Consider the following 24,292-nt stretch of genomic DNA (forward strand, 5'->3'; position numbering starts at 1 on the left):
TGTGATGAATGCTGGCTGGAGAATTCTTGGGAGCTAAAGTCCACAAGTCTTAAAGTTCCCAAGTCTGGGGACTCCTGGTCTAGGGAAAGAGTAACAACAACAACAACAACAAAAGTTGGAAGGGACCTTGGAGGTCTTCTAGTCCAATCCCCTGCTTAGGCAGGAAACCCTACACTACTTCAGACAAATGGTTATCCAACATCTTCTTAAAAACTAAAAATTGGAGCATTCACAACTTCTGGAGGCAAGCTGTTCCATTGATTAATTGTTCTAACTGTCAGGAAATATCTCCTTAGTTCTAAGTTGCTTCTCTCCTTGTTTAGTTTCCATCCATTGTTTCTTGTTCTACCTTCAGGTGCTTTGGAGAATAGTTTTAATTCTTTGTGGCAACCCGTGCTATATAGGAGCCCTGCTATCATGTCCCCCCTGGTCCTTCTTTTCATTAAACTAGACATACTCAGTTCCTGCAACCATTCTTTATATGATCATAAGTAAAACAAATCTGTTAGCCAGCCTTTACGGATATAAGTGGATAATATTATATTGTAATCTGACAGCGTATTTTGACTTTGAAATGTAATAGCGCTGTAGCACATTGTTACTGCGCAAAAGCATTGTTTTAAACGAGAGATGGGCTTTAACATGTTAAGGATAGATTATCAGAGAGATAATATATGTAGTCCCTAAGAGTTGAAAATGATTTGATGGCAAATAATCATTCAATGTGAATCAAACACTCCACTGCAGTGGGACTTTGGAACAGAATAGCCCTATTGGCGGACAATAGAAACATAGAAGACCTCATGGTCCATCTAGTCTGCCCTTATACTATTTCCTGTATTTTATCTTACAATGGATATACAGTGGTACCTCAAGATACGAACCCCTCGTCTTACGAACAACTCGTGATACGAACCCAGGGTTCAGAAAAATTTTGCCTCTTCTTACGAACTTTTTTCGAGTTACGAATCGGCGTTCGGAGACTGCTGGGAAGCCGCGCGGCTGTTTTAAAAGGTGACAGCCGGGCGGTGGGGCTTCCCAGAAGCCTCCCGAACGCCGGTTCGTAACTCGAAAAAAGTTCGTAAGAAGAGGCAAAATTTTTCTGAACCCCGGGTTCGATTCGGGAGGTTGCTGGGAAGCCCCCCAGCCCGGCTGTCACCTTTTAAAACAGCCGCGCGGCTTCCCAGCTGTCTCCGAACGCCGAACGCCGAAGTTCGGGTTTGGCGTTCGGCTTCGGGAGACAGTTGGGAAGCCGCACGGCTGTTTTAAAAGGTCACAGCCGGGCTCGGGGGCTTCCCAGCACCCCCCAAACCCCGAACTTTTGCCGAACTTCCGGGTTTGGGGTTCGGGGGGGTGCTGGGAAGCCCCCCAGGCCGGCTGTGACCTTTTAAAACAGCCGCGCAGCTTCCCAGCTGTAAAATTCTGCACAAACATAATATCAAAACTTCATTTGTCACTAACCAAAAAATATCAAACATCCTAAGGAACCCAAAAGATAAAATCCGACTAGAACACCAAGGAATCTATGAAATCCCTTGTAAAAAATTTGCAGCCACATACATTGGACAAACCAACCGAAGAGTGAGCGCACGCATTGCAGAACATAAAAATGCAGTTAAAAAAGAAAAGACTTCCTCCCTTGTCCAGCACATTAAAAAAACAAGTCACGAAATTGACTTTGAAAAAACTAAATTACTTTCCAAAACAGAAAATTTATATAGAAGAATTACAGTACTATGGAAGCAATAGAGATTGAGAAACACCCCCTCTGCATGAATAAAAGAGATGATACGTCCCGCCTACCAGAGATTTGGAAACCAGCCTTAAACAAAAAAACATTTTATAATAATCACCATGTCAATCCTTCAAGTAATTGTGATTCCACCAACCAATCAAATCACTAAAACATAGTCACCCAATCTATTTGCTACATTCAAACCAAATCTCCACCTCTAACACTATATATAAAGAAGAAATGGCAGTTGCAAACATTCCATATTTACAACAGCACGAAGCTTAAAACTTCAGCCTGATGATGGTGAATGTGATTTCACCGAAACGTCGCATAGACACTCAAAATATTACACGGGGCAAAACCTGAACTCAGAACAATCTACATACATATACCCGTGAAAATCTACGAAAACAAATATATGTGTGTGTGTGTGTGTGTTTTTGAAAATGTTTATCACGTTTTTGAAAACATGTGATACATATATATATACAGTGGAACCCCGACATAAGAGCTGCTCTACTTAAGAGCAACTCGAGATAAGAGCTGGGAGGGGAGAGATATTTTTGTTCTACTTACAAGCCCAAATTCGAGATACAAGCGCCAAGGAGCTGTCTCCTGAAGCCAAACGCTAACTTCCGCGTTCGGCTTCAGGAGACAGCTGCGAAGCGGCGCGCATGTTTTAAAAGGTTGCAGCCGGCCTGGGGGGCTCGGGGGGGTGCTTGCAGCTTTCTTTCTTGCTCTTTTTCTTTCTTTTACCTTCCCTTCCTCTATTTCTTCTTTTCTTTCTCCTTCCCACCTTCTTCCCTCCCTCCCTCCCTTCACTCATTCCTCTCTTACTCTCCCCTTTCATAAGTTTCCTTGCTTCCTTCCTCTGTTCCTGTCCCTTCCCCCTTTCTTTCTTTCTTTCTTGCTTTCTTTCTTGCTCTTTTTCTTTCTCTCTTTTACCTTCCCTTCCTCTATTTCTTCTTTTCTTTCTCCTTCCCACCTTCTTCCCTCCCTCCCTCCCTTCACTCATTCCTCTCTTACTCTCCCCTTTCATAAGTTTCCTTGCTTCCTTCCTCTGTTCCTGTCCCTTCCCTCTTTCCTTCCTTCCTTCCCACCCTCCGTCCATTCATTCACCCATTCCTCTCTTGATCGCTTAAAGCCGGTCCCTGGTGCAAAAAGGGTTGGGGACCTCTGTCCTACAGGATTGGGTGGCAGAGAAGTTGAACATATGTAAATTTAAAAGTTTAAGAAAGTTTACAAGTTAAGTGAAAGAAACTTCATTATTCATTTATATGTACATGTACATTTCTTCATTAAAAACATGTCTTTCTGCATAATTTAGACTAACTTTGTGAGTTTTTTGAGGGCTGGAACCAATTAAAATTATTTACATTAATTCCTATGGGGAAAAGTCGTTCGAGATAAGAGCTGCTCGACTTAAGAGCCCAGGTCCGGAACGAATTAAACTCGTATCTCGAGGTACCACTGTGTGTGTGTGTGTGTGTGTGTGTGTGTGTGTGTGTGTGTGTGTGTGTATATATATATATATATATATATATATATATATATATATATATATATATATGTAGATTGTTCTGAGTTCGGGTTTTGCCCTGTGTAATGTTTTGCATGTCTATGCGACGTTTCGGTAAAATCACATTTACCATCATCAGGCTGGAGTTCCAATCTCTGTGTTTTTGCAAAAACACAGAGATTGGAACTCCAGCCTGATGATGGTAAATGTGATTTTACCGAAACGTCGCATAGACATGCAAAACATTACACAGGGCAAAACCCGAACTCAGAACAATCTACATACATATACCCGTGAAAATTTACGAAAACAAATATATATATATATATATATATATATATATACACACACACACACACACACACACACACACACACACACATACATATGTCACGGGGTTTTTTTTGCTGAATTTGAAAATTAGGGGACTAGGATAGATCTATTTTGGCCTTATTATATATATATATATAATCACATGTTTTATGGTTATGATTTATATTAATATTCATTTATATTAATTAATATAATTATTATATTGATTATTATATTATATTATTATTAATAATATTGATTGTTTTTTCATTGCTTGTTTGACAATCATGACAATCATTAAGTGTTGTACCTCACGATTCCTGACAAATCTATATTTTTTTATGTACACTGAGAGCATATGCACCAAAGACAAATTCTTTGTCAATCACACGGACAATAAATAATTCTATATGGATTATTATATTAATAGAATATTAATATTAGTATATTAATTAATAGATTTAATCAATACAAATAGTGATGGTTTCGTGATTGCTTATTTGTACCTAGACGGCCGGGCAGCCTTTACAATCTCGTCCCAATCCACTGCGATCCAGTCTCCGGGTTTTCTTCTTCTCCGAAAAGTGGAAGCGAGGCTTCTTCGCTCTCTCTTCCCTCCTCCCCTCTCCGAAAGCGGAAGGCGGGGCTTTACGAAGCCGGCGGCGTGCGTGCGTACGTCCCGGCGACGTCACGTGTGTGCGTGCGTGCGGCCTAAGCTCCGCTCTCCGCCCGCCTCCCCCCCTCCTTCCTGCTTCTCCCCCCCTCAGACGCTTCTCGCGGCGCCGTCGCGCTCCCGGCGTTTCGCGGCCTTTTTTTTCCCCCGGCGACGGCGGAGCGGCCTTCCCCGGCGCGGACATGGCGAACGTGGCCGACACGAAGCTCTACGACATCCTCGGGGTGCCGCCGGGGGTCTCCGACAACGAGCTGAAGAAGGTCCGAGGCGGGCCGGCGGGCGGGTTGAGGGAAGAAGGAGGGAAGCAGGCCCGGCTTCGAGGGAGGGAGGCCTTCCCGAGCCGGTCCTTGAAGGGCCTCACCGGAGGGAGAGCAGCAGGCCGGGGAAGAGGGAGCCAGGCGCTGGGCCTCGCCGAACACAGGCCATCCGGGCCTGGGGGGGGGGGGCTGGGGGGGGAGGGATAGGCCCGAGGGAGGCGAACCCGACGCCTCCAGGCCTGACAGGACGGGGGGGGGGGGGCTTACAATGCCAGGAGCCTTGGGGGGGGGGCAGCTAGAGCAGGCAGCCTAGTATGGGGAGGATGGGAGTTGTAGTCGGGTGGGGAATGATAGCAGGGGGAGTATGGGAGAGATGGGATTCTGGGAAGGATGGGAGTTGTGGTCAGGTGGAGAAGGAGAGAGAGAGATGGGGAGGATGGGAGTTGTGGTCAGATGGGGAAGGATAGCAGAGGGTGTATTGGGGAGAAATAGGGTGCTGGGGTGGATGGGAGTTGTAGTCAGGTGGAGAAGGATATCAGGTATATGGCGGAGAGATAGGGTGCTGGGGACGATGGGAGTTGTGGTCAGGTGGGGAAGGATAGAGGGAGGGGTTTACGGGGAAGAGATGGGATGCTAGGGACAATGGGAGTTGTAGTCAGGTGGAGAAGGTATATTTAGGAGAGATGAGGTGCTAGGGACAATGGGAGGTGTAGTTAGGTGGGGAAGAATAGCAGGGAGGGCATGGAGGAGAGATGGTGTGATGGGGAGGATGGGAGTTGTAATCAGATGGGGAAGAATAGCAGAGGGTGTATTGGGGAGAAATGGGGTGTTGGGGAGAATGGGAGTTGTAGTCAGATGGGGAAGGATAGCAGGGGCATGTACGGAGGAGAAATGGTGTCCTGGGGACAATGGGAGTTGTGGTCAGGATAGCAGAGGGTGTATGGAGGAAGGATGAGGTGCTGGAGGGGATGGGAGCTGTAGTTGGGTAGGGAAGGATAGCAGGGGCTGTATGGAGGAAAGGTGGGGTGCTGGGGAGGATGGGAGTTGCAGTGTAATCTTTTAGGTCGAGAAGGAGAGTGGGGTGGCTGAATGGAAGGGGGAATGGAGTGCTGGGGAAGATGGAGCTTGTTGCCCAAGCGATCAGGTAGGGAAGAATAATTGAGGTCATTGTAGTAGGTGGCAAAAGGGGCTTGAGAGGATGCAAGGTGTGGGATAAAAGGAAAAGATAGTAGGAAATATTGTAGTTTGGGTGCTAGTAAGTTGTGGGAGTTGTAGTGCAGGTTTATGGGGGAGGGAAAGAAGGAGGCGGCAGCATCCTGATCAGCAGCACTCCCTTTTGCTTCTTCCTTTCCCTCCCTAGCTTGTGGGGATCACATATCTGAAGTCCCATTATTTATTTGAACATTTTTTTATAGCTACCCACCCATCTTGCTAGGTTCAATCTTATCCATGGTTTCCAGGCTGTAAAGGTTTGGATTTGTATGCCGCCCCGAGTCTGCGGAGAGGGGCGGCATACACATCTAAATAATAAGACATTAATAATTGAGCAAATCCATTGGCTTTGCCTTTTATGTTTTTGTGTATCAAATATAAGTCTTTCTGTATTCAGCTTTCGTCCAAGTACTCTCAAAACTGCAACTCCCAACATCTCCAACCAGAGCTATAATCCAAGCATCTGTTTATCCCTTTGGGAGAGGCTGAACAACTCACCCATGTGTATATATGTAAACACCAGTTTAAATACATGATGCTCCACTCTGAAGCGTGAAGAATAGAGAAACATTGGTGCTTCCTTTCTGTTTGGCTTTTTCCTCATTCCTTCCTAAGAATAGGCATTTGCACAAACTGCCTTAAATGATTTTTGGGGGGAAAGCAAATCAGAATATAGCTTTCCTCTTTTATTTTGCCCAGATTCTTGTTCTTTTGAAAAACATTTTTGGGTAACTAAATATCTCCCGCTTACCATTTCATGGGGTAACCTTACGACTGCTTTGATGATCCAGAAATTACTTTCTTCTTTTTCTTCTCTCTCACTCCAGTATCTTAGGTGTCTTCTAGAAATTGTTTTCACCTTATGATCTTGTTCCCACAGGAGGAGGAGAATGGGTTAACGCTACTATTTCTTTTTTCCTTTTCCTGGAAGTAAATTTTGTTGCCTAATAGTTCAGTCAGCTGAATTGTTTACTGTAGAATCACCATGAGGCTGAGTTATATACTCCTCTTCAACTTCTGAAGTATTACCAAAAATAATTTCTAGTGACAGAGATAGGGAAATTATTAAATGCAGCATTGTCTTAATTCACAATTATTTTTCATTAAATCAAATCCTGTTCACATTTTGCCTTCACCTGGGATTGCATCACACTCTAACCTTGTCCTCAGTAACTGATCTGTTGAGTATCTGTGCCCTTGTTTTTGTAACCAGTCAACCCTGCACCTCTGTCTCCCAGGCCAACCAAATGCCCATCCCATAATACAGTTTTCAACTGGTTAATCACTATATCCTGGCTCTTTATGATAAGAAGGTGTTGCTGCTGAGAAAGGAATCCTAGACATTGGGAAGTTTTGGTTTGGCCTGGCTATTTGTTATTGAGGATGTAGATGCATGGGAGGAATCAGACAAGTGATAGGGCCTGAGGTCAACAGGAGAGTGGGCCTTCTCCGGGTCCCGTCAACTAAACTGTCGGTTGGTGGGCCCCAGGGGAAGAGCCTTCTCTGTGGCGGCCCCGACTCTCTGGAACCAACTCCCCCCAGAGATTAGAACTGCCCCTACTCTCCCTGCCTTCCGTAAACTCCTTAAAACCCACCTCTGCCGTCAGGCATGGGGGAACTGAAACACCTCCCCCGGGCATGTTCAATTTATACATGGTATGTTTGTGTGTGTGTTTGTTAGTAAACGGGGTTCTTTTAAAATATTTTTAAATATCTTAAATTTATTTGGATTTGTCATGACTTGCTGTATCTTGTTGTGAGCCGCCCCGAGTCTGCGGAGAGGGGCGGCATACAAATCTAAATAATAAATAAAATAAATAAATAATAAAAATAAGTTCCTTTGTCGGGCCTGCCACAGCTTAGGCCTCCCAGTAAAAAGTATCACTGGCTCCATTTATTGAAAAAGTTATATAGTTTATTAGAGGTCAAGTGTATTTTCGGGCAAGGCTTGGTTTGGTATGTGGCCCTTTCCTTCTTCCATCTGGGTGACCTTGAGGCAGCATCTTGAAATACAGCATTTACTTTCGTTTCCCAAAGCATTCGCCTCTTCATTCCTCTCCCCACAGCTCATGGCAGTCCATCATCAAATGAGTAACAACAAGCAAGTGTGAGATGTCAGTTGATATCTTTGAACTGGGCTGGGTGTGTGGGGGAAACCCTCTACTCTATTATATTGCCTTTCTCCATGACCAAGCTAATAGAGTTTGATATTCTGTAATCTTTTGCCTCCTGTAAATCCAGTGGAGAGTAAAATTAATTGTTCTTTGGCACTAATTTTGAATACATGGTTGGATCCCAGCATGTCTGTTGAGCGCATACATAAAGATTTCATAAATTTGGAACTGAAAATGCATTGTCTGCGGAGAGGGGCGGCATACAAATCTAAATAATAAAATAAAATAAATAAATAAATTGTTTTTTAAAAAAACACCTACATGTAAATGAAATTCTTTTAACATAGCTGATGCTGTTAGGGGATCAAGTTGAACACCTGGTCATTTAATCCTTCCCCAAGTTCATTGGAAGTTATTTGAATCTGGCATGGATATTCTCTCTCTCACGTTTACCAAAATGGAACTCTCTCGATTATAACTGGCAATTATCAGTTGTGGAGAGTTCCATTCCTCACTTTTAAAATGGTTGCCAACTAACAACTCTTGGGTTGTATCTCAATCTAATGTGCATTGTGTAACAATACTCCCATTTGCTGCATGTCTTTTTGGAAGACAAAGTAGAACCCAAAGCTGTTTCATTTTTAATAGCAAAGGAAATGTTGGCAGGGCTGTCTTTCTATCTTGAAAAAGAGGAGTGGTCTGTAACATGCTCAATGGATTTGGCTTCATTTTTATAATACTTGCAATCCTTAGGAACAATTATCTCCCATAAAACAATAACTGAGATGCCATTTAAAATACTCCAAGATCTTGGCCATGTTAGGACAGCTATAGTTTTCTTATGAAAGCTAATTATTGTAACTTTTTTTAGCGGGGTGTCTTTACGCCTATATAATGGTTTGAACTGCTGATCTCAGAAAAATATTACAGTAAACTGATTTAGTTAATATTTGATGTAAAGTATAGCTAGACTAACCATGAAGAGTTATTTAGAAATGAAACTAATTGACCAGGTTAAAGATGTACTTATTAAACAAGTTATACTTGTTATAATTATCATACACTAAGCTGTAAGCGAGCGTTTCACATCATGAGATCCTCAACTCTCTTATGTAGCCTTTGAGGAAGTCCTGAGAGCCTTCCCAAAAGTGCTGCTAAATTGCAGTTAGGAAGGTTTTAATTGCAGCTGACTAACATTATGTTAATTTTCTCAGATGAAAAGTACTTGCTTTGTCCTTGGTTTTTGGAAAACTACTCCCGCTTACGCTGGGTCTGAATCTTGGCACCAAAAAGTTCAGCATCTCTGGCAGAAACCAAAGTCAAAATAAAAGCGCTGTATAAATGATATTCTAATAACAAGAGCAGTTGTAGCAGAGGTGATGGAGGGAAGTGTGCCCATGTGGCTTTGAAGCCTTAGGTAATGTTAGTGTTAGGTTCTTACTAAAGCCATCCATGTCTATGGAATTCAACAACATCTGAACCCCCACTGCAGCCCATAATCATTATTATGGAATTAATGATTTGGCGTCAGTTTCCAGGGTTTAATTCAGTACTTTTTTTCCTTATGAATAATACACAATCGTTTACTAATCTGGGAATGTTAATAAGGGTAAATGAGAAAAAAACGTTCTATGTTTGTAAGAAAGTTTGTCCCTTTGGAAGGGGTTGCCTCAAAAGTTTGGTGCAACCACTCAACAATCTATTTTTTTGACAATATGGCTGCAAACATTGATTCCTGTTTCTGATTGGTCATCTGTATTCCTTTCAAAGGGTCTTACGCTTGTCCAGGAATGAAAAATTATTGACCTTGCAGATCCTATTGAATTCCAGTTCTTATCGGACTTAATCTGTGTGGTTGATGGTGAAGGATTATTATAACGGTGGTTCTAGAGTGTCTGGAGGACCAGAACATACTCATCCACATATATTTTTGCATGGAAATTAGCTATTTCACATATTAATGTAACTTGAACTACAGAAAATTCATGGCTGCCTGCTAACTTCTTCCATTGGTTTCTTTTTGGTGTTTAGGCATATCGTAAGCTTGCCAAAGAATACCACCCGGATAAGAATCCAAACGCAGGTGACAAGGTATGTGTTTCCCTCCTTGAAACTTGCTTCTGAAACATGGATTTAGGAACTGACAAAATTTCAGTCTTCGACATAAAATACAAAGTGTTCTGTTTGATTGGGGAGATGTCCGAGTTCAAATCTAAATCTAAATCCTAAAATTCATCTGGCCAAATAATAATAATAATAATAATAATAATAATAATAATAATAATTTATTGGATTTGTATGCCGCCCCTCTCCGCAGACTCGGGGCGGCTAACAACAATAATAAGCACAACATGTACAATCCAATAATAAAAAAACAACTAAAAACCCCTATTATAAAACCAAACATACACACAAACATACCATGCATAACTTGTAATGGCCTAGGGGGAAGAGCTATCTCAACTCCCCCATGCCTGGCGGTATAAATGAGTCTTGAGTAGTTTACGAAAGACAGGGAGGGTGAAGGCAGTTCTAATCTCCGGGGGGAGTTAGTTCCAGAGGGCTGGGGCCGCCACAGAGAAGGCTCTTCCCCTGGGGCCCGCCAAACGACATTGTGTAGTCGACGGGACCCGGAGAAGGCCAACTCTGGGACCTTATCTAGGAACTACTGGCTCTGAGATTTTTGTAAACATAAAATAAGATGATTCCTGTGCTCTTATGAGCTCTTTGGAGAACAGTGGCCTGCGGTTGTAATAACAGAAGATATATTCATCTCTACCTTGTGTTCGGTAGGGAGACTCAGTATCACAATCTTCAAATCTTGGAGAAAAGAGGCTGCCTAGGAGATGAGAGGCAAGAAAATTAGGAAGGACCTATCCTAATGAATGAAGCAGTTAAAAGTGGTGGTGGGAACAGACTAATAATGTAACATTAGAGTAAGGTAGAATTAACTCATCATGTTTGCTATCTGGTTTATCTGGGGGGCCTGGCAGGAGCAACAGGGGAGAATATTTGTAGTTCAGGGTTGAAATGAGGGGTCCTTAGTACTCTGAGTGACAGAAGCTAGCAAATGACACTTAAGATGCTTGAAAGCTAAGTACATTAAGAGTGGACCATCAGTTTAAACAGGGTGAGCCGAGGAGAGGCTTATGAAGGTAGACAGTGCAAAATGTTAGATGCCCAAATGAAACAACTTGTTTCTGGAACTAGTATACATTCACCTATAAAACAAGAATCATTCCAGTATTACCCATGGATGATGCCCTCACTTTTCTCCTTGGCTACTAGGGAATGAAATCAAGCAATATTATTGTTGTTTTAAAAATGCTTTTTCTTTAGTTCAAGGAAATCAGCTTTGCCTATGAAGTTCTCTCAAATCCCGAGAAACGTGAATTATATGACCGATATGGAGAACAAGGCCTCCGAGAAGGTAGCGGTGGAAGCGGAGGAATGGACGATATATTCTCCCACATATTTGGTGGGGGTCTTTTTGGGTTCATGGGCAATCAGAGCAGAAGTCGTAATGGAAGAAGGCGAGGCGAAGATATGATGCACCCACTTAAGTAAGTACCAAGCTGGTGTCCTTTAATTGAAAAATTCTTTATTCACAATAACCCTATTTGCTTAAGTATTTTTTGTAAGGCAGGAAGTCCTGAGTTCTAATTGAAACGGTTTATTATTAAAATATCCACATTGACTTCAGGTTTGGTGATAGTGGTTGAAACCTGTGCTGCAGAATCTAGAGAAGATACGCTCATTCCTGACTTTGCACAAATACACGTAATTGTTTGATGCCATCCAGTGTGAATATAGCTGTGTTGGTGCAAGGGAATCACTGTAGGATGTAAGGGAGCCTCTTTTGCTGTGGATTATGGTATTATTTGGGAAATGAACCCTGTTTGCTCAGCAGGTCTTACCAAGCTATCTTAGACTCAATGGGTTTTTTAAAAAATCTACGTTAGGATTTTAATCCCAGTGAAGAATTCAACCTTAGATTAGTAGGTAGGAAGGTAATGGCTGCACAATAGATATTGCATAATTATGCAATAAGTATTTAAAATAACCTAATAGAGAGACTAAAGTGATAACATAATTTAAGGAGGGAAGTTACTTTCCACCTTCATCGTACTATAAATATAACTTCTCTAAAATGCAACAGGATCTCTTTTTTCCATATCCCATCTCTTATTTTTAAACAAATCCTTAAAGCCTCATCATTCAGTCCTGATGTCAGCAAAAATCCATTAATATTTACCAAGGATAATGTCTATTTTAATATTGATCCAATAAACCAACTTTGTATTCCTTCCTTTTATTTCTAACAATTCTTAATCTTTAATTATCATGGAACTTGATTTCTTTCATTTTTACTCTCCTCAGAAGACTCTTCAAAACTAACACGCTCTTTTGTAAATCCAATATGGGAAAATTACTTTATTACACCCCTAGTTTATTGTTTGATTATTCTTTTTAGTTAAGATATCATGGCTTACTTTCTCTTTTTTCCATTAATGTTCTTTGTATACTTCCTCAAGTTGCTTTTGTCTACAGTCTCGGAAGAGAATCTTAGAAAATGGAAAATTAATATAGGAAAACATTAAGGTATCCTGATTTAAATCATTTACAATTTAAAAATGCTATTTTGAACATAAGAAAACTTGAGTGGAAGCCAGTAAGAGCAGGAAGTATTTCTTTCTACGCTGCTATTACTACTACTACTACTACTACTAATAATAATAATAATAATAATAATAATAATAATAATAATGTTTCCGATTGCAGCTAAAACTTCCTGCCTGAAATTATAGTTTGGATAACAATAACCGAATGTTTTATTTCAAAATTGCAAGGCACTTGGAGGAAATAATTAAGCTATGGTAAAAGAAATATCAGCATTAATGGGGCTTGAGCCTTGAGGAAGCTCTATTTTGGACTCTATAATATAGAACTTTAACTTCATGGGGATTTTTATTTCATTATTCATTTGTTTGGTGTGTCAAGGAAAGCGATTCAAAAATAAGGTCATGCCACTGAATCATTGTAGAATCAAGCATTAAACCCTTGCCCACGCTAATAAGATACGTTTCCTGAGGGAGGGAAACTTCAGCAAGGATTTGCCAGGTGAGCTATAATAACAAACTGGAGCCTATCATCCTACCAGTCGGTCCATTAAAAATATGGCTAAAAATATGTGAGTTGGTATAGAGAAGACTTTTTACTGAAAGGATGAACTTAGATGGCGAGTGGGATCTTCAGCGTTTTGAGTCTGATATTATTCCTTCCCTCCTTGAAGGAATGACTTGAAATCTGCCTTTAAGTATTCATTGGACTTTCCTGAAGAGAAGGTATAAACCAGAGGTCTTCAAACTTAGCAACTTTAATAAGACTTGTGGACTTCAACTCCTAGAATTCTTCAACTCCCAGCATAGCTGACTGGAGAATTTGGGGGAGTTGAAGTCCACAAGTCTTAAAGTTGAGAAGCTTTAAAATGTTAAACAATTCTCCCAATATGGCTCCGAAAGAGTTCACTTCTGGTTCTGCTGCCTTCACAAATCTTCCTGTATGACCATCAGCTGATGGCTTTAAGTAGTCTGCTAATAACCATGTTAATTTTAATGGACTGTGAGAATAACCTTGAGAGACAAGAGAAAGGGCTGTGGTCTAGACAACAGTTTGATAAACAACATCTGAGCCTAAAGCAGAAATGTAATTTGAAAAAGCATCTCAGAATTGACCCTCCCTGAAACAGAAGAGGCAGCCCTTTCAGTCTTGCAAATGTTCTGTTACTGTCACCTTACAATCAAAGTAGTGTTCCTGATGTTTGTTTCCTGATCTGGAGTACCTTGATACTGTTTTGGGTTAAAGCAGTGGGAAAAACGAGCCATACCATAGAAGTCAGTGTCAATCTGTGCAGCACAAAAAAAGCCTACTTGCTCTGCTTAAAGTGGGAAGCAGCAGAGAAATGATGAGGAAGAAGAGTGAAATTAAATACAGTGAGTCCTTGATTTACAACAGTTCATTTAGTGACCATTCAAAGTTACGACGACACTAAAAATGACTTACACCCATTTTTCCCACACTTATGACTGTTGCAGCACCAACTTTAGTAAAATTGAATGCATTTTGCAGGCTAAACTATCTATAAATTGAAAAAAAAAGTTCACAAAAAAGGGGGGACTGCCTTTTATGATCAAAATAAACCAATAAGCATTATTTTTTTCAGTTCAATTTTCATATCATTGTGTGCAGAAATGTTCAGACTACTTTCCAAGTGAAAAAAGTTTTCAAATTGACCAAACACAAGCACTTCAAATGAAGAATTTTCGGTCCGGATCAGGGTGACCCAGGAACAGAACTTTAGAGACTTTTTTTTCAGCAAGAAAGAAGCCCCCCACCCCCCAAAAAAATTCTCATAGAGAGAACCCCTGAAAAGATGCAAAGTCATGAAATTTCAAGTTTCAGATATGCAGGGAAAATTTTTTACAGGGTCTCAAGCAAGGAGCAAAACTCAACAACAAATTTTGGCTCACTTGTAAGTTAAGGATTACCTCTAGTTAGTGCTACATAACTACAGTGGTACCTCGAGATACGAGTTTAATTCGTTCCGGACCTGGGCTCTTAAGTCGAGCAGCTCTTATCTCGAACGACTTTTCCCCATAGGAATTAATGTAAATAATTTTAATTGGTTCCAGCCCTCAAAAAACTCTAAATTATGCAGAAAGACATGTTTTTAATGAAGAAATGTACATGTACATATAAATGAATAATGAAGTTTCTTTCACTTAACTTGTAAACTTTCTTAAACTTTTAAATTTACATATGTTCAACTTCTCTGCCACCCAATCCTGTAGGACAGAGGTCCCCAACCCTTTTTGCACCAGGGACCGGCTTTAAGCGATCAAGAGAGGAATGGGTGAATGAATGGACGGAGGGTGGGAAGGAAGGAAGGAAGGAAAGAGGGAAGGGACAGGAACAGAGGAAGGAAGCAAGGAAACTTATGAAAGGGGAGAGTAAGAGAGGAATGAGTGAAGGGAGGGAGGGAGGGAAGAAGGTGGGAAGGAGAAAGAAAAGAAGAAATAGAGGAAGGGAAGGTAAAAGAGAGAAAGAAAAAGAGCAAGAAAGAAAGCTGCAAGCACCCCCCCGAGCCCCCCAGGCCGGCTGCAACCTTTTAAAACACGTGCGCCGCTTCGCAGCTGTCTCCTGAAGCCGAACGCGGAAGTTAGCGTTTGGCTTCAGGAGACAGCTCCTTGGCGCTTGTATCTCGAATTTGGGCTTGTAAGTAGAACAAAAATATCTCTCCCCTCCCAGCTCTTATCTCGAGTTGCTCTTAAGTAGAGCAGCTCTTATGTCGGGGTTCCACTGTATATTGTAAAAGTGTGTTGGATTAAACACCTGAAAATGAACCTGTTGCTTAATTGTTCCATTGGACTTTTGTCCAGTTTCCTTCTGCTGCTGTAATATATTCAAAATATGCTTATCTTGAATTTCGAACACAGCACTGGTCAAGCATAGAGGTAAAATGGCAGATCATTTTTTTTAATGAAGAATGCTGATTTAAAACCTGCCAACTAGCTTACTACACTAATACAAACTGTCACCAGGTGTTTCGACAGAAGTGATTGTTACTAGGTGTTAAGTACTGATACAAATCAAGATAGAAGTTTTAGGTTTATGCCTGAGTTGCTAGCACAGGAGGAGGCTCTGTAGTGCTTTAATTTGACCTACATTTCTTCCACTGAAAAGCTGAACAAGGCTTAAAGCACTGTAACCTGCTTTAGTTTTGGAATGTTCTGACTCAAATGCCTGCTCAACATTAAACTCGGGTGATATTGGGTCTATGGGTGCCTCAGCCTTGGTTCCAGGGTAGGATGATGTAGACAATCAGTGTTTTCCTGTACTTGGGAGAGAATATGGGGATAAACTGTAGTCATGGTGCACATTATTAGAGCTGCTCTGATGGCAGGAAGATGGAAACCTAACTGCTATTTTCAACTTCGCAGTTAAGGCAGCTCACCTCTTCTTGCGTTGAGTGGGCTAGTTTTGACAAGTATTTGCAATGCCACATGCTCATTCCATCAGAAAATGTACAGTAACGCACCTATTTAAATTTGCCTTTGCAAGGTGTTAAAACAAACTTCTTTTCTTCTCAGAGTTTCTTTAGAAGATCTATATAATGGGAAAACTACCAAACTACAACTTAGCAAGAATGTCCTTTGTAGTTCATGTAATGGGTGAGTTTTCTTTTATTCCTTTGTTTTTGAAAAATTCCCTAGTTGAAATAATAAGTCCATTAATCATTCTAAAAAATAATGCACACCCATCTAAAATGCAGCTGTTTGTATAATGGGAATTTTCTCTCCCCCAGCCAGAGTAGCTGCATAATATTTGCATCTCCACCCTTTCGGTGGGCTCTCTTATAATTCTCATCCATCTGGCACTCCTGCTTAGCTTCTTGGTACTTCCATGCCATTCGTTGGACCCAAAATAAACCACGGCGTTTTCTTTCTGTTCTGTCGGGCTCGCTGGTAGAATCCTCCCAAAAATTCACAGGTATAAATTTCAGACACACATACGTTTGAAAATTCAAACAATGTTCTTTATAATGAAAATTCACTTAAACCAAGGCCTCTTTTGGTATAGCAAAGAGCACTCGTCTCCAAACAAACTGGTAATTTATACAAGTCCCTTATCAGTTCTGAGATACTTAGCTTGCAGCTGTGAGGCAATTCACAGTCCTTCTTCTTTCACAAAGTGAAACACACTTTGCTCTGGTTTAGTTTCAAAGCGGGGAAAAATCAGCACACAAAAAGTCAAAGTCAGTAAAGCAGTCATGAAACACAACGATCAGATAATTCTCCACAATGGCCAAACCCACAGGCTGCTATTTATAGCAGCCTCACTAATTACAGCAGCCCCACCCAACCACAGGTGGCCTCATTTTCTTCGATAATACTCTCTCAGTTGTTGCTGCCTATGCATCGCTCTCCGCATGCGTGGCTGTATCATTAACTCTTGTTCTGAATCCAAGGAGGAGCTAGATCAGGGGTAGGGAACGTTGGCTCTTCTATGACTTGTGGACTTCAACTCCCAGAATTCCTGAGCCAATCATGCTAGCTCAGGAATTCTGGGAGTTGAAGTCCACAAGTCACAGAAGAGCCAACGTTCCCTACCCCTGAGCTAGATAATTGATCTCCTTCTGAGCTGTCTGCCACACTCTCCTCCTCCCTGTCACTCATGTCTTCTTGGTCAGAGGAGCCTACATCAGCAGATTCCACGGGGGGGGGCAAAACAGGCCTGTAGCATGTGGATGTCTCCCCCACATCCACAGTCCTTGGGGCAGGAGCTGGGCCAGAGCTAACCACAACACTTTCTCTCTCTCTTTTGACCTGGATCCAGTCAAGGGGGTAAATCTGGAGCAGTCCAGAAGTGTGCAGCCTGCCGAGGTCGAGGCATGCGAATTATGATCAGGCAACTGGCTCCTGGGATGGTTCAGCAAATGCAGTCGGTCTGTTCTGATTGCAATGGAGAAGGTAATCCAACCAGTTCTTCAGCAAGAAAGGAGAGGAGGCCAAAAGAATTCAACAGGCCCCGTCCTATTGTTACCAAATAAAAGAGAGTTTATGTTCAGGATGTTACAGTGCCGGCCTCATAGCTAAGATGCACATTACATTTTGCGCTTTGAGGGGCAGTACAGGACAGATAGGTAGTTTGCCTTGTCTGTCCTAATGGTAGAAGTTGGGTGGTATAAATTGGCCACCTCTGCATTTAGAATATTTTGATAATACAGTGAATGAGTATGGGATTGATCTTGGCTTGGTTTACACATTGGGGTACAATTGAGACACAGCAGAGGGCTTTCTTGCTTGTTTCAAACAGAAAAGGTCACATGAAGCATTAGAGGGTGCTGTTGCATTATAATATTTTAAACTAGGTTGGGTTGACCACCTTTTTAGGGATCAAGGATACATTCAGAAAGTGGATGACTTCAAGGGAAAAAGCTGGAAGGGACAGAACAGGGAGAAAAACCCTTCTGTTAAAATTTAGTGACACGTGAATAAAAAAATATTTTTGCCGCCAACCATTTTTTACAAGCAGAGGGCCATAAAATCTGAGCAATTAATACAGTATCTTCTCATATAAACACACATGATCTATCTTCTAAATATGAAAGGGGGGAAGCATCCCCCCCCCCTTACCTCCCGAACATTCTTGTGCTAATTTTTTGGCAGTCAGGCCAAGAAGGAACAGAAACTGCTCTGAAATCTGGGGAAAGTTTTGGATAGTGAGATGGGCAGCATATAAATTGAATGAATGAATGAATGAATGGGAAAATATATACATACGCATACATGAATGCATATGGAATAGCCATCGTTGATCTGGGAATTGGGACTTTTGTAGCTTGAATTTCCAACCTCTTAGAACAAGGTGCAAATGTGTTGTCTCTTTTCAGGAGAAGTAATCAACGAAAAAGACCGCTGTAAAAAATGTGAAGGGAAGAAGGTGATAAAAGAAGTAAAGATCCTTGAGGTCCATGTAGACAAAGGCATGAAGCATGGGCAGAGAATCACCTTTACTGGAGAAGCTGATCAAGCCCCCGGCGTGGAGCCAGGAGACATTGTTCTCCTGCTCCAAGAAAAAGAGCACGAGGTAACAAGAGCTTGAATTGCCAAAAGAACATTGGCTCTATGGCACTGTATGGCATTTTGAACAGTAATGTTTGGGGTGGTGAAACTTCATTAAATGTGTACAAGCGCAGTGGTTAAAGTGCAGTATTGCAGGCTAACTCTGCCCACTGCCTGGAGTTCAATCCTGACCAGCTGAAGATTGACCCATCCTTCCAAAGTTGGTAAAATGAGGACCCAGTTTGTTGAGCACAATAATGCAAATAATGCTTCAACATTGTAAACTGGCCCAAAAGTGCTATAGAGTGGTATTTAAGAAGCCTAAAATGTTATTGTTATGGCTATTGTTGTGCCATTTGCAATGTGATTGCATGAAATTACCTGTTAGATATTTGGGTATCAGTACAAGAGAATATTTGCAGCTCAAGTTTGAACTGAGGAGCCCTTCTTGCTTGGTAACAACATCAGAACTCTGGTGGCACAGTGGTTAGAATTCAGTATTGCAGGCAAACTGCCCACAGCCTGGAGTTTGATCCTGACTAGCTCAACTTTGACTCAGCTTTACCTCCTTCCGAGGGTGGTCGGTAAAATGAGGACCCAGATTATTGGGGGCAATACGCTGACTGTGTAAACCTCCCAGAGAATGCTGTAAAGCAGTGTAAGACAGGATAGAAATCTAAATGCTATTGCTGTTGATAAATGAAAATTTATAAATGATGTTCGATTTGAAAAACGGTGGCAATAGTGCCGTTATTTTATTTATTATTTATTTATTTATTGGGTTTGTATGCCACCCTTCTCCGAGGACTCGAGGCGGCTCACAAAATGTCAAAAACAATATACCATATATGTATCTAAAAATCAAATTAATATGCTAAAAAACTTTTTAAAACTCTAATAAGATTCACATTCACATGGCAAAACATACTACACTCGTCGGACAGGGGGCTATGGTTTAATGGCCCCAAGCCTGGTGTCATAAATAGGTCTTTAAGCTTTTACGGAGGGCGAGGAGGGTGGGGGCAGTGTGAATCTCCGGGGGGGAGCTGATTCCAGAGGACCGGGGCTCCCACAGAGAAGGCTCTTCCCCTAGGTCCCGCCAAGCGACATTGTCCGGGACCTGGAGAAGGCCAGCTCTGTGGGCTCTAACCGGTTGCTGGGACTCATGCGGCAGAAGGTGGTCCCAGAGGTAATCTGGTCCAATGTTCCCTTGGGACAAGAGTTTGAAGAACCCAGGATGACTTCTGAAGATTGTGTATGAAACACTTGAGGGCCAAATGGCGAAAGCAAAATCCCAACCCTGCCCTTCTCCCTTTTCCTCCAAGATGTTCCAGAGAGATGGAAATGATCTGCACATGACACACAAGATTGGACTTGTTGAAGCCCTCTGCGGCTTTCAGTTCACATTTAAGCACCTTGATGCACGTCAGATTGTGGTGAAATACCCTCCAGGAAAAGTAATTGAGCCAGGTAAAAACTTGTACTGTACTGCTGTTTGGGAAGTTCTCCCATCTTCCAATGTTTTTATTTTATTTTAACGTTTTGACATTCTGCCCTTCATTGACAGTTTTCCTTTTTTTAAAAAAAAATCCTCTAGGCTCCGTCCGAGTAGTTCGAGGGGAGGGAATGCCACAATATCGCAACCCTTTTGAAAAGGGTGATCTTTATATAAAGTTTGATGTGCAGTTTCCTGAAAACAACTGGATTAGCCCAGAAAAACTTACAGTGAGTATGCAAAGCAATCTGGTAAATACTCTCATCTCTGAGAGTATGTGAAAATCCTAAATTCTTTCACACCTCCTTTCTCTACATGCCATTAAACCTTAAGTGTAATATTATTCAAGGGGATTTAACCTTATTTAAGGGTTAAGGGTTAACTGTATTTAACCTTTTAACATATTTAAATGTTTTGATCATGTCCTCCCTTTCCCTTCTGTCCTCCAGACTATACAGATTGAGTTCATTAAGTCTTTCCTGATATGTTTTATGCTTAAGACCTTCCACCATTTTTGTAGCCCGTCTTTGGACCCGTTCAATTTTACCTACAAAAAGATATTGATAAAATTGAACGGTCCAAAGACGGGCTACAAAAATGGTGGAAGGTCTTAAGCATAAAACGTATCAGGAAAGACGTAAAGAACTCAATCTGAATGGTCTGGAGGACAGAAGGGAAAGGGGGACACGATCGAAACATTTAAATATGTTAAAAGGGTTAAATAAGGTTCAGGAGGGATGTGTTTTTAATAGAAAAGTGAACACAGGAACAAGGGGGCACAATCTGAGGTTAGTGGGAAAGATCAGAAGCAACGTGAGAAAATATTATTTTACTGATACTGAAAGAGTAGTAGATGCTTGGAACAAACTTCCAGCAGACGTGGTCGGTAAATCCACAGTAACTGAATTTAAACGTGCCTGGGATAAACATAGATCCATCCTAAGATAAAATACAGGGATTAGTATAAGGGCAGACTAGATGGACCATGAGGTCTTTTCCTGCTGTCAGTCTTCTATGTTTCCTTTCCTGTGCTTGTCACTGCGGTTACCTGTCCCCACCCCCCAAATACTGAATGAGCGAGTGATTGCCCCACTGACCCCTTCCCCTTGACTCATGGGCTTGCTATGTTTGAAGGCCTTATGGATACAGATAAAGGGAGTGTGTGTGAATTCTCAATCTTCTATGTTTCTGTGAGTGTTTCCGCTCCCAAACACAGGAAAACCACACGATCCTGGCCCAGTCAACATCATTGTTCCACCTTCTCCAGAAATCTTGGGGGTAGGGCAGGTACCTACACCATGACATAGGAGCAAAAGGCAAGTTACTTTCCTTGCCATATCCTTAGGCCAACACACCATTGAACATCTAATTCCCACGCTGCTTTCTAATGTCTACCTGTATTTACCTGTGCAATATGGCTGTAGCATTATTATTTTTAAGCATATTATCTTTCTTACTCCTCCCTCTCTACTGGTATTATAATTATCATTATTCCGATGCTTTGCATGTAGACCCGAGAGCTTCTGCGCCGGAGACAAATTCCTTGAGCGTCTAATCACACTCGGCCGGATAGCGTGTCCAAATAAATTCACGATATTTTGCTTTTAGGAACTTGAAGACCTTCTGCCCTCCAGACCAGAAGTTCCCAACATAATAAGCGAAGCGGAAGAAGTAGAGCTTCAAGAATTTGACACCACTCGTGGGTCAAGCGGTGGGCAGAGGCGCGAGGCGTACAATGATAGTTCCGATGAGGAGAGTGGCCATCATGGACCGGGGGTGCAGTGTGCCCACCAGTAAAATAAAAATAAAAAATATTCTGTCCGGGGTGGGGTAAGGGAAGTTACACATGGATTTTTCTCTCTTCAAACTTTTGCCTGACTTGTTCTCAGCAACACAGTTGGATTGTCTAAAACAATGCACATGAGCCCAATGGACATATGTTGCTGTATGTGTAACTTTTTAAATTGGTCCATAGTATCTACAGAAGTGTATAATTTAAACTAACCACACACACACAAAGCTTACATCTTATTTTCCCCCTCTCTCTGACTGACTGTTCTGTAGCAGAATAAAGGCACTTGAAAGGAAGGTGAGACACACTGTCCTGTTCATCTGGATTGAGTTCCAGTCCTTGTACTTGTGCTTGATTTTTACCAGTTTTTTGTGTAGATTTTAAGTTTTCTCTATTTTAAATTCAAAAAATTCTACATTGTAAAGTTTTGTGTAAAAATTTTGTCCCGAGGCTTTGGTTATTTGGCTGCATCTTGCATAAGCTGCTACAAATAGAATAAAGAAATTCATAGCCTGTATCTATCACTTTTTTAGATGCATGGTAAGTAAATTGGGTTTCGGCACACGGGAATAGAACCTCATGGGGAAAACCATGGAAGATTTAAAAAAGAAAAAAAAGTGGTTGTAAGTTTTTTTTAAACCATCTTGTGAAAGAAAAAGGTTTCTGAAACTTAATAAAAACCATTGGTGTATGATGATACGTTTTGTAATGCTTTCTTTATCCATTCGCAGCTGAAATTAGACCTTGTGATTTGAAGCACAAGACTTCCCGTATTGACTAGTTTGAACAGAAGGAAATGGGCTTAACGGAAGGAGACGGGCCTCCAATGGGTCAGGCCAAGCCTGTTGCACCAAGACCCCAGTCCTTTTGAACTAAATATTGCCAGTTTTAAGACATAGGGGCATTGTTTTTTGATGGAAGAACAGGTAAGTAGATGTTCAGGATTAGCTAGGCTTCACCTATGTTAAGAAAACCCGCCAAAAAGGCAGACCATTTTAGCTTTGCTTCTCAGCATCTCCTGGATTCTCCTTGCACAATCCAATATACCAGTGTTTCCCAACCTTGGCAACTTGAAGATATTTGGACTTCAACTCCCAGAATTCCCCAGCCAGCGAATGCTGGCTGGGGAATTCTGGGAGTTGAAGTCCAAATATCTTCAAGTTGCCAAGGTTGGGAAACACTGCAATATACAGCCCAATGCAGGAGTAAAAGCCACACTCAAATTAAGTTCCTGTAGGAACTTGCATGTAATTAGTTTTGGATTGACAAATTAGGACAAAAGTCTCCAATGTCTCATTAAATCGAAGATCATCGCCCAAATTTGCAGAAAAGGCTGCAACGTGTTCATTTATTTTAATAGTTGAAGGAGCATGATTTTCAGTTTTTAAAGTTTCCAAACCGGGGTTATGGGGGACTATCCTGTTCTTAAAAATGAAATTGCCATAATTCTTCAAAGTAAAACAATCTAGCCTTGATACCGCTAAGCTCAGGTCAAATTCCTCTTGAAAGCGAACAGGTTTTGCAGAGGAGAAAAAGGATTTTGGATTGATATTTCAGGCAGGGCAGGAGGTGATTATATTAATATGCTTAAGCTAGGACAACTCAGCTCTTGAATGGCTTTTAAGACAGAAGGCAATACCCCCTTGCAAACATTTCATTTAACCCTTGCAAAGCTTTGTGACTTGGATATTGAAAACCCAGTTGTCTGAGTGAGGTCAACTTTAAAGTCCTGAAGCATAAAATGCAAAGAAAGTTCTTGAGGATTCATGGAGGTCAAATATAAATGCCTCAATTATTTGCAGTTTATGCCTTATAATAACATGGAGAGGTTTGAGAGGTAATTCATAGCCCCGAGTCTTAAGAAGGGCAGCATTAAAAAATTGAATAAATAAATTCAAAGAGTGAACATAACTGCTGAGCACTATTCCCTTCTTCTGCTCCACCCTCCCCTTAGGATCTGAGCTAAAATTGCACAAAAAGCTCTCACCTTTGATGCTTCTAAAAACCTAGTCATAAACACAGTCAACCTCAAAAGCTGCAGAGACTTAGCAACACAGTAAATTACAAGTGTTCTAATCAAGAGACAGTATTTTTTTAGAATTGCATCTACATTAATTTTGTTGAGTTCTCAAAGCAAGGAAATACACATGCATACTCCTTGTCTGAGCTTCTACAATGTTTCCACCACCCCTTCACAAATGTAGTGATTTTTCTGTTGTTACAAGGTGTGTATCATGTGACATGTCTATTACCTTTGTCACTAAACAAAAGATAATAAGTTGACTATAGCATATCTCTAGCCAACTTTTAAAAAGCTAAGGCTCTAGATATAGTAGCACCATGATACAGTTGGAGTATGCAGGCACATTTACATTTATTATAACAGTTAATGGGAAGATTATATTGGGATTTTCCTGAATTAAGAGCCATTCTCAAACGTCGTAAAAACAGATCTTTGGGGCTTCACTAACCTTTGTTGTATATATGTTCGCTATGATATCAAACATCAGGCAATTTTATAACCTGATCCTCAAGGTGACAAAAACTAAACCCAATCG

At 41.3% G+C, this 24,292-nt stretch overlaps 1 protein-coding gene across 1 annotated transcript; it reads left to right on the plus strand.

The window, feature by feature from the left end:
- Positions 1-4,193: 4,193 nt before the first annotated feature.
- On the plus strand, positions 4,194-22,431 carry DNAJA2 (DnaJ heat shock protein family (Hsp40) member A2). Its single transcript, XM_070760259.1, has 9 exons — positions 4,194-4,499; positions 9,854-9,913; positions 11,162-11,385; positions 15,973-16,053; positions 17,219-17,352; positions 18,276-18,472; positions 19,773-19,917; positions 20,045-20,172; positions 21,551-22,431. Exons 1-9 carry the CDS (start codon positions 4,422-4,424, stop codon positions 21,737-21,739), a joined length of 1,236 nt encoding a protein of 411 aa, XP_070616360.1. The 5' UTR covers positions 4,194-4,421; the 3' UTR covers positions 21,740-22,431.
- Positions 22,432-24,292: the final 1,861 nt, after the last annotated feature.

Source organism: Erythrolamprus reginae, chromosome 9, assembly GCF_031021105.1.
Source record: "Erythrolamprus reginae isolate rEryReg1 chromosome 9, rEryReg1.hap1, whole genome shotgun sequence".
NCBI classification, from domain to species: domain Eukaryota; kingdom Metazoa; phylum Chordata; class Lepidosauria; order Squamata; family Dipsadidae; genus Erythrolamprus; species Erythrolamprus reginae.